General features: G+C 39.1%; 1 protein-coding gene across 1 annotated transcript in view; it reads right to left on the minus strand.

Annotated features, from left to right (window-relative positions):
* LOC124722251 (segmentation protein even-skipped) overlaps nt 1-14,740 on the minus strand; it is a 79,855-nt gene extending 65,115 nt beyond the window's left edge. Inside the window, exon 1 of the mRNA XM_047247440.1 lies at nt 14,578-14,740. Coding sequence (XP_047103396.1) covers nt 14,578-14,740 — 163 coding nt within the window. The remainder of the gene's footprint in view (nt 1-14,577) is intronic.
* Nucleotides 14,741-15,173: the final 433 nt, after the last annotated feature.

Here is a 15,173-nt window from a genome sequence, read left to right on the forward strand (position 1 = left end):
TGTTTAAAATTTTTTAATAATGATTACTAATAGTTTCAGTAATTATCTCATAGTTTTTCTTTAAAAAGGTCTTTAATTTTCAAATTTAAGTCATACGAAAAGTCTACTTCTCGTTATGTGTGTTTTAAGACAATATACAAAGTTTCAGCGCACTGTATTTAACAGCTTTTAACCAGTGTGTATTAGAACATCAGAAAACTAAATTTCCAGGAAATTCAAGATGAAGTTGTATCTCTAACTACCCTGCATAACACTAATGCGTCCCAGGTCCACAGTCATCTTTTTCTGGTATTGTTCTCTCTCCTTTTTCTTTTTGAGACCTCTTATTATTGCTTCTTTGATGGCCTACCCAGTGATTTCTTTGTTTCCAAAAGTCTCCTGCGGTCTATCAATTAAAACTCTTTGCATATTGAGCCCACCACGCACTTTCATCAATTCCGTAACCTTAAACCCTGGCACTGCACTATCATTGAAACATAGTAGAGCATTCAACACACCTATTTTCAAGGTATTTAGTCCTACCAGAACAGTTTTTGGTAACCATTCCCATATACCGTTGTTAAGCTCTTATTTGACTACTGTGTCCTACCGTGGAATTACTTCTCTAATAATCTTGGGTGACTAAGATATTAAAGACTAAAATTCACAAAAAACAAGCAATAGAGAAAAAAATCTGTTTTAGCAGAGATGTGTGCGTGACATAGAGGCATCGTAATGAGAGCAAACATTTTTAAATTCCTCTAATTTTGAGGCTTCTTTCGCTATAGTTTCGTTGAAGTAAACTTTTTATTGTGCAGAAAACTACAAAGAATTTTTTAAAGACAAAAATTTAAAACATCGTTTTTTGATACTTATTCAGGTACTAGTCCCCTCAAGTAGCGTAATTGTCTGTCTTAAATTTTTCTGCATTTTTTTCAAATTTGATTTATTTTTAACTATTTCTCTTAAGATAAGCACTTTTTTCCTTTGATTAAATATTCAGCTTACTGTATATCTCATAGCAATCCAGCCACTGGTGTCTTGGAAGGCAATTAAATCACAACCGGTGTTCAAACATCATGTGCTTTCGTATTAGAAGTTTATTTTTCCCATCACTTTATGACGGCAGAAGACGAGCAGTATTTGAGTGCTTTCATAAGACTGTTTTACTTAATTTCCTACCTTGATTCATGGCCTCAGCTTTGCAGCAGGAAGCACAGTCATGCTGCACCAGTACAGTCCGCACATGAGCGACGTTTTCGCTCCTAGTTGTGGCTGGTGCGATCATTCAGCAATTCTATACCAGACTCTCGTGTAATAAGCATCAGCTAATAACGAACCTCGCCACCCTCTCAATTATTCGCTAACCATATTTCGTCAGATGAAGTTGGCACAATCCCCACACTCGCCAGTATTACTGCAAAGCGGTCGGAGCCGCTTCTTCTTTGGCAGCATGCAGCTATGAAAGATTTCTCTGTGACTCATTTTTCAGCCAGCTATATTCTTCGCAGGGCTATTACAGAGATAATTGGAGGCAATGATAATTCAGAACTGGCAAATTATGAATGGGTTGGATTTTTATTCGGGTTGACATCGAAGAAATCCAAAATCCGTCAGATATAATAAAGTCTAATTCTCTGAATGATTCGCGCGTCACCACCCAACTGGAAATAAGAAATCTAAAGACTTCCAGTTGAGAAAGGAACCAAGAGCATTTTGTTACGAAACAAAAAATGGGATATGGCTCATTGATGAGCCATTTTGTCATTTTACATCCGTGTAATACTGCTACTGCAGAATTATGCACCTGTATTCTGAATTCAGACTGATTAAATGCATACATCCTTCTGACTGGCTAAAAGTTAACTACGCATTTTAGAGCGAATCAGCACTTGTTTATAGTTCAGCATAAGAGTCACCGCGAGAGCGATGACGGAAGAGCACAAAAATATGTAGTGTTTGCATCAAGACGAACATACTAGGCGGATGGTACATTTGTCTGCTGGCCTTTCAGCCAAATTTGAAAGGAGTTTAAATCTCAGAAAATTTTCAGCAAAATAAAATGCGAGAAACTGGGAACCCATGATTTTTCTTAACAATTAAACGAATATCTTAGCTCTGAGAGGAGGTCAGGTGGTCTCATATAACAAGAACACACAAGATCCCACCGTGTTTACTTTACATTTGTCCAATCTAGACTACAGCAACAACTAACAAGAAAACATACTGTTTCCGTCATTTAAACGACGAGCGCGATAGCAGTCGAGTCATGGCCGTTCAGAAAAAATTTGAGCACATTCTGGACACAGAATACAATCGGAATATTTATGAAGAGCAATGTCTAATATTTTTGGTGACAAATGGTGTAATGCATCAGATATTGGTGATCAGGAGAGAAAATGCCCACGAAATCGTATATAGTCGAACCAATTGCTTTATAAAAAGTGGATCTCCATATGAAGCACGCATGTTTACAGCAGTGTTGAGGAGCTTTGGGGCCGTGTAAAACAGTTTTGGAGGAAATACTTTTTTTCTGGGAAAGAGTATCATCTCATTAAAAGAAAAAGTTGCGCGGACAACAGGGTATTACAAAGAAGAAAAGTATCCGCCAGTAACGATTCAGAAAGCGCAACGCAATATTTGAAGCAATGAATAAAGTGTTTTTTAACCATTCTCTGGTACCTTGAATGTCATTATCTTCTCGGCTTTACCTTAGAATATTCGTATATCATATTCTGAATTCAGCGATGCAGCAGCATCTGTCTAATGGAAAACAGTTGTCAACGAAAAGGTGAGAGAGTGTGGTTTCTTTAAAGTGACAGAAGGTTTCTCCTAGGATTACAATGAGAGACATGCCAGTATGTACTCTTTGTGAATAACAGTGAATAAACATGTTTATTTATTATGTATTTTTAAGTCTCTCATAAGGTTACAAGTGTAACTCAAATGTCTAATGTCGGGGACAATGTGGTTAGCGCTGGAATCCAAGCTCGGATTGAGAAAGGCTCGACAAGAAAACGGGCCATGTTCCTGTCAGAGGAATTATCCCAGATTTTCCCTTAAGCGATTTATGGAACTCACAGAAAAGGTAAATCTGGATGGTTGAACGGGTTCCTGAAACCCGTAGTCCCGAATAGGGATGGGAGAGACCGACCGGTTAAAATTTATCTCGGTATTTTATTTCTGAATATCCGATATTTTTCAGTATTTGTTCGGTATAGATTATAACAGGTGTTTTTATTTTTTACTAATAATCAGGTAAAAAACTGAAGTATCAATTAGCATAGTAACAGAGGTAATTTTTTTCGTTTTTAAATAAACCTTTTTTAAAGAACGAATAATTTCTATTCCTAAACCTTGCATTCCTTTGAAGTATTGAAATATTATAAAAAATGGTAAATGCAATCAGTGCTATTTTAATAACAATGCCGACAGAAATTAGAAACAAACAAATGGCATGAGAATTGGTACAACACTGCTGTGACAGTAATGTACCTGTTATCATGTGGCGTCCAATAGATGGTACGCGTGTACATGCAGTGTGAAAGACTTCCTCTATGTGGTCTGTATGATAGTTTCTCACTGTCGTTGTCGGAGATTAGTTGTATTGCACAATGTCACCACCCCTAGACTGGAAGTATTTTACAAAGCAAGGTATCAATGAAGTACAATGCTCCATTTGCTGTAAAAGATTAAAAATGGAAGGAGCCACAACAAAGTTCCGACATAATTTAAGGAGAAAACTTAACAGCTCGTTCACAGTTTACAAATAAAATAGAAAGTTGCTGATCTGCTGCCTGTGTCCACACAGCAGGCTTTTAACTGCTTTTAGCCCTTGGAAACAGACAAATTAACACGAAAAACAGAGTTTTTCGACACCAGTTTTCGCCCTTTACCACTGAGTACTCGCAATATCCAAATAGTGGTATGATCTCCGATTAAAACATGATTTTAGAGCAGTGTCAAAATATGAGAATCAGTAGAATAATATTTGTGATTTCTCGTGGTAGTCAACAACTAATCACTTTTCGAGAAAACGAACGATGGACGGACTACGTTTTTCTATTTGATTATTTCATTTAATATTTTGATTCTGTGAGTCCTTAAACGGAGGGAGTCAAAAATTTTCTATCTTTGTTCGATTACAGGAACTAATAGGATAAAAAAAACGAAAATCGTTTATTTCAGAAACAGGTTATTTTGGGTGGCTTTACCAATCCGGTTAGACTGGCGTTGAAAAAAACGTTATAACTGAAAACCGGTTGTTTCAGCGATAGCCGCCATCGCTAGTCTCGAATGCGAGTCCAGTGTCTTCTCACTCGCTTAATGGTTGTCATATTCTTGATACTGTAAAATTCACTCCTTCAATATTATCGGAGCAACAGATGCATTTAAATTTTTAGACAGCATACACGCTGATGTCGAGTGTATATAACACTTCGGTTACAACGTAACATAGCTGAACAAGAATTCGAGAAGAAAGTGTTACTTAAAATCCGTCTTGATTGCAATTTTTTTTATTATTCATATGACCGGTTTCGGTTCATTCAGAACCATCTTCAGATCTGTAACATATGAATAATAAAAAAATTTGCAATCAAGACGGATTTTAAGTAACATTATAAAATTACTGATTGCTGTTATCCCGTAAGACATTATGTCTGTTTTTGCAAAATCGAGAAGAAAGTAACTAAAATACTAAGTGACAGTATTTAGTGACACGAGCAGACTCAAAAGGGACGAGAGAGGTTCGCCGGTGTTTTTAGACGATTATAAGTAATTATTGACGGGCAGTAAAAGCGTTTTAGGTGTTTCTGGGAAGTTTTAAACTGTCAGCGCAGGTAGGAGCGGAACAGCGGGGCGTCCGTCATTTGTCGGGGAGATATATGGGCCGCAGGCAACATTTGGAGCTGTTGACGCGGGGGACGGAGTGGCGAGGCGTGTTCCGTTGTAAGACAGGAATTCCGACGCTTGATTTATTGGCTCGCCGGAGGTAGTCAGCCACCTACAACGTGCCGCGCCGACGCTCTTTACTTCACTCTGCTCTTCCTTTTCTATAAATGATCATTTGCTGTTGGAACAGAACCGAAATATACTGCTGCGTACTGCTGTGCTCGAGTTTACTCCAGCTGCTCTACTAAACGCCATAAAAAACAAACGCTTTCGATAAAAAGTGTCAGCTTACACCGTATAATCACTCATATAACTGCAGTAACTGCTTTAGCAGTTATTTTGAAAAGAAAAATGCTTGTCTGAAGCACGACAGTAGCTACTTCACTCACAGGAACATCATATTTCGTACAGTAGTGCACTTTAGCAACCGAAAACATCACTCTACATGTTTCTAATTATGGAAATGCGTTTCTGCTTTGAGCAAACAGTAATTCTTGTTCTTTAACACACATCGTCAGTGGGTTTATTTATTTTCTTACAAGGGAACCTCCCCATCGCATCCCCCTCAGATTTAGTTATAAGTTGGCACAGTGGATAGGCCTTGAAAAACTGAACACAGATCAATTGAGAAAACAGGAAGAAGTTGTGTGGAACTATGAAAAAATAAGCAAAATATACATACTGAGTAGTCCATGCGCAAGATAAGCAATATCAATGACAGTGTGAGCCCAGGAGCCCCGTGGTGCCGTGGTTAGTGTGAGCAGCTGCGGAACGAGAGGTCCATGGTTCAAGTCTTGCCTCGAGTGAAAAGTTTACTTTCTTTATTTTTGCAAAGTTATGATCTGCCCGTTCGTTCATAGACGTCTCTGCTCACTGTAATAAGTTTAGTGTCTGTGTTTTACGACCGCACCGCAAAACCGTGCGATTAGTAGACGAAAGGACGTGCCTGTCCAATGGGAGCCGAAAACATTTGATCGCAGGGTCCTAGGTCAACCGATTCCTCCATAGGAAAACACATCTGATACATTCTATACGACACTGGTGGCGGTATGTGCGTCACATGATAGGAATATGTTGTCGACCCACCTAACTTGTACACTTGGCGAACGGGTAAAAAGATTCTTTCCTTCCTTGCGCGATTTAGTTTTTCTTGTGGATGTGATAATCACTCCCAAAAAAGTGTTGAAAACATAAGAGTTTGTCACATAAACCGAAAATAAAAAATGAAACTTTTCCCTCGAGGGAAGTCTTGAACCGATGACTTCTCGTTCCGCAGCTGCTCACGCTAACCACGGGACCACGGCGCTCCTTACGTAACACTATCCTTGATATTGCCTATCTTGCTCATGGACTACTCAGTTTGTGTATTTTGCTTATTTTTTCATAGTTCCACACAACTTCTTCCTGTTTTCTCGATTGATCTGTGTTCAGTTTTTCAAGGCCTATCCACTGTGCCAACTTATAACTAAATCTGAGGGGGGTGCGATAGGATGGTTCCCTTCTTAGCATCATATCGCACCTCTGCAAGAAAAGTGACACAAGTCGAAAAAGAGCATCTTTATTTTATGTCACTGAAAAATGCATGCAAAGTGCCGCAACGTCCACAAAAAAATGTGATAGAATTTGCGACCAACAGTACTTACTTGAAATGTAAAGGAAACTTACACTGTTTCAACAGAAGTTTTATAGAATTAATTCTTTAAATCGAGTTTCAACAAGTACTGCATTTTTGAGTTGTGTTCTTGCCGCGGTGCGATACTGAGGATCACGTAGCTGTCTGTCATTTGCAGAACCGCTGATGTTTTGCTCCATTTCGTCTTTCGGAAATGCTTGGCATGACTAAGATTTGCATGTAACATCAATATGTGATATTGAGAAAATAAACCTACCCACTGGCGTTGGTGAAATATCACATCAACATGTTTGGGTGTAAAAGAAGAAGAGCTTGTACTAACGCAAGGTAGATAACTGCCCATTTGAAAGCAAACAAGGACAAAATGTGATCCAATGACAAGACGAGTAACTGAACGTATTGGTTTAAAGGTAAAGCAGTCATCAACCTGAAGTTTGATTTGTAACACCACAGAGCATTATAAGGGATGGTCTTATTGCACGTGGTTTGCCCTTGCCTTCCTCCAGTCTGAAAATCGTCTCATGCATCCAGTTATTGCAGGGGTCTGCAGTAGAAAATGGAATAAAAAAAACAATTTCATTGTTTTACATCTCCAAGTCATTTCTGTTTCTGAAAGTCACAGTAAGTGTCAGAAACAATTCAAAGAATAACCAAGGATTAAACTATAGTCTATTAGATTTGTAGTGCGTGTTTTATCCGCGCAGCCACTCATTACGCGAAGTTAGGTTGGTTAACGCCAGGCAAGTCACGTGACTACCACACGCTCTGTTTACTTCATCGGCTCTTCAGCGCGCATGAACCCCAGTTTGCTCTATCAGAGATTAAATTACCGTCATCTCGTCAGAACGAATCAAAAAATTCACCCACTCCTTCTGCGTTGCTGGCATCTGGCTCTGGAACAAGCTACACTGCACTCTGCACACAATGCCCTGTTGCTTTTAAGACCAATATGAAACTCTTCCTACTACGAACTTCGTAATGTTTCCCAAGAAATTAACGTATACGGCCAGTGTCCCCTTGTCAAAGAGTAAAACAAATACTCCCATTTTCTGCCCTCTACGCTTCATGCCCTTTGCATTTCTAAATCAGTCACGTCACTTTCTTTTCCCCTGGATTCATTAACTTTGTTTTACCACGTTTCTCTGCCTCCCCTCTTGCACCTCTCATACTACGCCCATTGCTGCTAACCCTCATAATTTAAAACTACCTTCCAGTAACTTTTCTCTATTGTTTTACTCATGAACTGTTGTAAAATCTGTTTATTTTTTCTATTTCTGTACGATATTAATTATCAAATGGTTTATAACGTTGTATTCAGCACTAGATGGTCTGTAACTTATAACATGCTTATTGTAATAAATGTAAGGTAACATATTGAGAATTTCTGGTTACATGTAAGACAGGAACTGATGGTCCTATTCTTGCAGAGTCAAATAAATTACAAGCCTTAGACGTGCAATCTGTCAACACAGTCATGTGGCCACTTCGATATTAGTGAACAATAACTATCTCCTTTCCCCTGATGTCTTCTTAATCCAAGTGTACAAGGCAGGCATTGTTTTTATGACATTAGGAACTATGTAACCGAAGTACAATTAAGCGAAGTAGAAAACGTCGGAATCTCCGCGACGCTTTCCGTGGATGATTATGTTGTATACAGTGAAATCACAACGCTAGAAAATTGTTGCGAAATGCAGGAAGACCTGCAGAAAATCGACGCTTGGTACAGGGAGTGGCAATTGACCTACAACATAAGCAAATGTAACATATTACGAATACATAGACAGAAAAATCTTTTATTGTATGATTATACAATCGCAGAACAATCATTGGAAGCAGTTACTTACATAAAATATCTAGGAGTATGCGTACGGGGCGATCTGAAATCGAATGACCACATAAAATTAATCGCGAGTTAGACAGATGTCAGACTGAGATTCATCAGAACAACCCTCAGGAAACGTGGTCCATCAACAAAGGAAGTATCTTACAAAGCACTCGTTCTACCAATACTTGAATGTTGCTCGTCAGTATGGAATCTGTACCAGATAGAGGAAATAGAGAAGATCCAAAGAAGAGCAGCGTGTTTCGTTACAGGTTCATTGATTAAGAACGAAAGCGGTACAGAGATGATCAACCAACTGCAATTGGAGACGTTGCAAGAGACGTATTCTGCATCGTGGTGTGGATTATTTTTAAATTACCGAGAGCGTACTTTCGTTCCGCCTACGCATATCTCACCAAAAGACCACGGAGACAAAATTAGAGGGATTCAATCACACACGGAGGCAATTGTACTTCCGTCGAACTATTTGCAACTGGGACAGGGACAGGAGGAGGAGTGAGAGTGGCACATAAAATATCCTCCGCCACACACCACAAGGTGGTTTGAAGAGTATAGATACAGTAGATGTAGGCATACGTTTGCCAAGTTTCATTAATTCACAAGAAACTTGCAAACGATGATAGCCATGACGAACTAAAAAGCTTTCGAATTGTGTTCTCGGTATCAAATATGTAAGGACAGATTATTAAGAAGTAACGCTCTGTCGACGATTATGTCATCATAGACTAAGCATAAGCTCGTATAAGACAAGGACTGAGAGAGAAATTACACAGGTCCCTTTCCAAGAAACTATTCCGACATTATTGTAATCTATTTACCGATTTCTGTAACCAAAACAGTCTTTAATCGCAAATTTTTTCTTTATTCAGTGACCGCTTTAGAAAAGTTAGGTCATCATTAGATTAGCTCTTTCAGGAGACGTAGTCGAATGATGATCTATCTGATTGAAACCGGTCACTAAACAAGGAAAAAATTACGATCAAAGACTGTTTTAGGTTCCAAAAGTTTTTAAACATTGGATCGCTCTGTTCTTCAATGGGATCATTCACTATTTATGGACGCCATACCTGACCTACATCACTATAGCCGGACTTGTATTTGATCTCCAGTCCTCCAGTGTGTGTATAGAGCACGCTAACCAGTGCGCCACCCCACTCGGAACGACGATAAACGCCAACAAAGGAAAGTTAACGATCGCTACATGTTTTTGCGCTGTAAATAAACACCTCACGTAAATGTGGTTCCTGGAAGACAGTAAAAAGGGAGCACTGGAAAATGGTAAAGAAACAATAACCAATGTTGGACTACTGCGTAAATTACATAAATTCGGGGAGTTCTCATCAAAGTAAAAGAAAAGAATATAAAGAGTATAGCTACGCTGACAACTCACAGGCATACCGATTGAGAGTAGCGTAAATGAAAGCACTAGCAGGTGTCCGCAAAAGTTGGTTTATGAACGATTCGAAGCTCCGGAGTTGTGCATTCCAACAATGTATTAGCACCGTGTCATTAAACAAAGTTTCTATGTTTATGGTTATTCCGTCCAAATCATAGCTCCACTGTCAATAATTTAATAACAATCATATAATCATAGCGTATGGTTCTATGACCTCGTGTGCGATTATAAATTCAGCGGTTGCGTATTTACCAAAATTTTTGTTTTGTTCTTGCATAATCTTCCACGCACTAAATGGATAGTCTCCGACCATGCAGCGGACAACGACTTCGTCGTTTCAGAACATAAGTTCTGGCGATGAAAAGTACACAGTTGTTAAATTTCCTGCATAATAATGCATACCATAAATATCTGTTTAGATTATCGGCATAAATTTTAAGAATACTGAGAATGTGATAAATTAAAAGTCTCTGTATTGTATATAACGAATACCATACCTGTTAACAAATAGTAAATGATCCTTTCCCCGCAGTGTCAATAAGATCTGATAATTTCTAATTAAAATAATATTGAAAGATTTGGGGATAGTCTTTACAGCACAGTTCATTTGAAGAAAGAGTGTATTACTCGCAACTGATTCAATAACAATCTCACGAAGGAGATTACCTCCCACTCTTGCCCTGTTTTAGTTAAATTATTTTGAGGTGAAGGGCGAATGTAAATTTAAAATTATTAAGTTGCCGTCAGTAGTTTCACTTACATTTTCGGAAGTTTTACCTAGACATAGAACATTACTAAATTATCTCATACAAGCAAGCGGTAGTCATACCGTAAAATGTGAACAGTTAAGTTCGCAAGCAGATGATGGCAAGTATCGGAACGTCGGGACCATTTTCAGAGATTCCCGATTTCTGATATTAATTAACACTATAGATTTCGGGGCTTAATATCAACTTCCCGAAATTTTGAAACAATCTAATCAATACAAGAAATTCTAAACTGCTAAATACACAGTCGTGCTGAAACGGAGTGATGATTTTAGGTCGAAATTCAGATTAAATCAGTGACTTCCACTTCTTTGCCTATTTATAAAAACAATGGTTATGCACATGGAATATTATCTGCTATACATCTTTATATTTAGTGCTACTTTGCTCATGTTTCGACAGCGCATGTATATTTATTTACGATATTAAAATGAAGCAATAAAAAAAGCTTCTCTTGTTAAACCTATGAAAGTTATAACCTAATTAATAACATTTTAAGATATTTATTGCGTTTTTGCAAAGTTGAAACGTTTTTATTAACGCAGAGAGGCTAAGAAATGTGCAAAATAAAGTGGCAAATAAGGTAGTATGTTTGTATGACGTAATCGGTTGTTATGGACGTTCTCGTATCCAGAGAGACAATAACTTGGACATAATTTACTCAGGTAATCTTTTGTCTTTTTTTACGTATAGGTAATCCAAGCAGTAGCTAGCGGTTACTAAGATTATTTTAATTTTTTCTTCTTTCTGCAAATTTCGGAAAACTGGTAAATCGAAATGTTTGTAAATTTGTGCAACATTTCAATCTGCACTTAGTCGGAGGAAGGTAAAAATTTCTAGATGTGATGACACTAGGTAAGCCGTCACCGAATTCGCTGCAACTCAGAAATCGGAGTGCAGCTTTTGTGGTTCGACCACTGCCTGGTAACTTCGTAAAACGGGCGTTTTCAATAGAAAATAATATAGAGGTAAAAAGACTAAAAGCTGAATCAACACCACTGAGCACTGAGTAATCAATGTTTTAGTTTTATGCATAGAAAAAGGAAGTGCATTCCGAAACCTAGCCAAGCTCCGTACCTTTTGTTTGTGTGCCTACCGACTACACAGCGCTGCTACGTTCCGGAGAGTCGCCTCTTTTGTTAATAAATAATTCGTAATTTTCCACCAGAACTTTCCCCACATTACTAATGTGAATGGAGTAGTAGACTAGAGCACTAGTTCAGCTCAACCGATATTTTTTTTGTTTTACGCAGAAATTAGAAATGAAAAGATTACAACAAAAGACGGAGATCACGTACAAATAAAATTTACTTGGTCTTTTACTGATATGGTGCTGTGGTCTCATTTAACGAACGACGCAATCGTTTATTACAAAAGCTGCTTTTCAGGGTGTATCGAACTACAGATGCAATATCGTGCGATTCATGTTGTCACAAACAGCAGACTCTCTTAGCTATACAATATTTTCCCCCAAATTTAGATGTGACCCGAAAACTAGTGTCAGGAAGAAGGTTAAGTAAAAGCTTTAAGTATAAGAGCCATTTTTGTCTGATTCCTAATCCTGTGCTATAATCGTTGTACGTCTACTGTAATCATGAAAAGATGACATAGAAATAAAACAGTTTAGAGTGAATAAAAATTGCGATAAGAGTCACAATATACCTTCTACGGATTTCGCTTTGGAGCTCCGTAAAGCAAAGAAGATAGTTGCCCATTGTTGCGGTTGATACTTCATGTTTAAAAAAATCTTTCCCTGGTCATGATTTATGTCGCGCAGTAAATAACTAACAACATGCAAATTATACAGGCACCAGTGAGAATCATTTTGAATATGCAGACACTCGACGGTTAACATTTTCCCCTCGGAGCGACAGTGCATGCACAGACGAAAGAGACGAAGCCAATATTAAAATGTGGCACCACGCTCGGGAATAACACCCAACTAGACGCAAATATGTAAAGCACGTGAAAACGAGAATAAATTCTTTGAACGCTTCGTGAAAATGCAAGTACAACGTCATTTATCAAGTGAATCACAACAAAAATTATTTTTTTGCGATAAATACCTTTATACATAAGAATGATTTCACTGTGAAAGGCTTGTAAAGACTCGGGAAATGCCCACCTCCCTAATAATCTGAAGCTGTGGGCTGGACGACAAACCGTAGCCAGATGTGAACGCACCTCGCTCCGCGGTCCGACTATTGACAGCTAACAACAACCCACTAATTCTCCGCAAATTCGTTAATCTCATTTTCTCATTCCCATTCTTTGAGGGATGCGCACAATACCGAAAGCAGATTCAGAAACGGATATAGACCACACAAGTGTCATCACAGAGACGATTCAACAGACGCAAAAATGGCCATAAGAATGCAGCACCCGGCAAAAATGATATTAAAAGACTACACCTACGGTAAGCCCCACTGACATAATAATACTGACACTAGTAAATATATTTGAATTCTATATAACACAGGAAACAAACCAGCGTCATGGAAAAGCTGTAGAATCATAATGATAACAAAACCGAATAAACCTACAATCAATGCAAAATCATACCGACTAATATCATTGTTAAATACCATAGCCAAAACATATGAATGATCGTAACAGAGCGCCTCAGAAGATATGTCGGCTCCGGAAAACATCTATTCGGCTCACTACGCTATCTCGGGAGCAGTTAACGGAGGCCGCTGGAGCCTAGTAATTTTCGTGAACATACAGCGAGCCTTTGACAAGACGCGGCATAAAGGGCTACTTCACAAACTGGTACACCTCAAAAACACCTATTAGAAAATTCGTCACTCTGTCTCGCCTAATACGTGTGTGATGCATTGAACGCACAACCTGCATGTGCGGTGTGTTGCCTATAAACGCGGCACAAGGAGGAACCGACTGGAGTTTTACTCGTACAGAGCTCTGCGTGATTTCTATGGTCCGCGCCACTGCAAATTTGCCGACCATCCGGAGAGAACCAATATTTGGTACAGACGTTTCTCCCAAGTTATGAGTAATTTATCTCATTGGTCACAGCTCGAAGAAAGCAGACGAGCAACATAGCGACATAGATGCCCCAGAATTATGCTGTGTTTCCTTCGGCATCCTGAAATGACAATACGATGAACTTTATTACACAGCTGTGAGAGAATATGTGAATTAAACAGTGACATTCACAGTAGAAACGTAACTTCACGCGTTTACTGCACGCTGAAGCAGAATTCCCACAAGCAAATATTTTCCCTTTATCATGATATTATATTTTTTCAGCAACATTATTTCAGTACATAGCAAAAAGGACTAAGCGAATGCGAAATATTGCGAAGTTGCGTAAGCTGGGCATACCCTTGCAATCACAGGCTCTCGACTGTAGAAACATCGCACTACCTACCGAAAACGAGAATAATAACTCAAAAATTTGTTCATTATATTATTTACAGAACTATCTTAAAATATATGTAGTAGGCGAAAGAAATGAAAGAAGGCTATGGGAATGGGTGACAATAAATAAAAAACAGCCGAGTTTCATAAGAAATGTCATTAGAGTGTACCACGAACAACCGACTGTGAAAGATTTCTCGATTGTTCATGTCATTACATGCTAGAATTTTTGTATAAATTTTGGAAAGCTAAATACAACGTTTTTGAAAAGACTACTACTGAATTATGACTCCGTAATACAGGATAACCTAACAAGCTGTGCTATGTGTAAAATACGTTGCTAATTAGCTTGGTGGAAAAATAATGTTTATGTAAGACAACATAAAAATAAAAATAATAATGATAACAAAAAAATAAAAAGCTACCAGCTGAGTTGAAGGACGAAAATTTTCAGGTAAAATGTCTCTGTTGACTACTTAACTACGAGCAATTTGAAGAGTATCTTAAGGTGGAAAGAATATAAATTTCGACCAGCTTCTGACAAAACATAAAATATTGAATATTTTCATTGTAGCCTGAAGTCAGTTTCAGTGATACTTGTTGACTTGGGAAGCAGTGTGCCACGCCCCTGCTGTAAGAAGCTAGCAGAACGAGGCACGTTAAGACTGAAACCTGAACGTACCTTTGATAGATTCGGTTTTGGCGACTGGCGGGCTGGTGTACGTGGGCGGTATGACGTCTACGACGACGGTAGGCTTTCCTAGATGTGCAGCCGGCGGAGGCTTGATGTCTTCCGAGGAAGACACGACCAGCTGGTGTTCCATCACGCGGAACGACTGCTGCATGCTGCGACGAGCTGGTGGCAACGGCTGGGCGCAGGACACTAACTACGTGCTCAGCACCGCTGGGGGAGCCGTATTAGCGACCCGTAAAGAGACGCCTTCCCAATTGGTTGGGACGGACGCGCTTCGCCATTGGTCGGCGGCCGGCAGGGGCGGAGCCAGCGGCCACGCCCCGTACTCTCCCCTCGCACCCCAAAAACTACAGCTGATGCCGAGCCATCAAGGAAAATGATGACCAGGAAATCGCCGAGATTGATGCGGGCGAGGCAATTCCTATTACTTTCTCCCTCTTCATTCCCGACCCCCCCCCCCTCTCGCTCACTTCCTCTCATCCTATAATCTACTGCAGTGCTATGTTATTGGTTGTACATTCCCTCCGCATTCGGTTAATAAAGATGGTTGCTCGAATTGAGCGTGAAGATCATTCCTTGCGACC

This window comes from Schistocerca piceifrons, chromosome X, assembly GCF_021461385.2.
Source record: "Schistocerca piceifrons isolate TAMUIC-IGC-003096 chromosome X, iqSchPice1.1, whole genome shotgun sequence".
NCBI classification, from domain to species: domain Eukaryota; kingdom Metazoa; phylum Arthropoda; class Insecta; order Orthoptera; family Acrididae; genus Schistocerca; species Schistocerca piceifrons.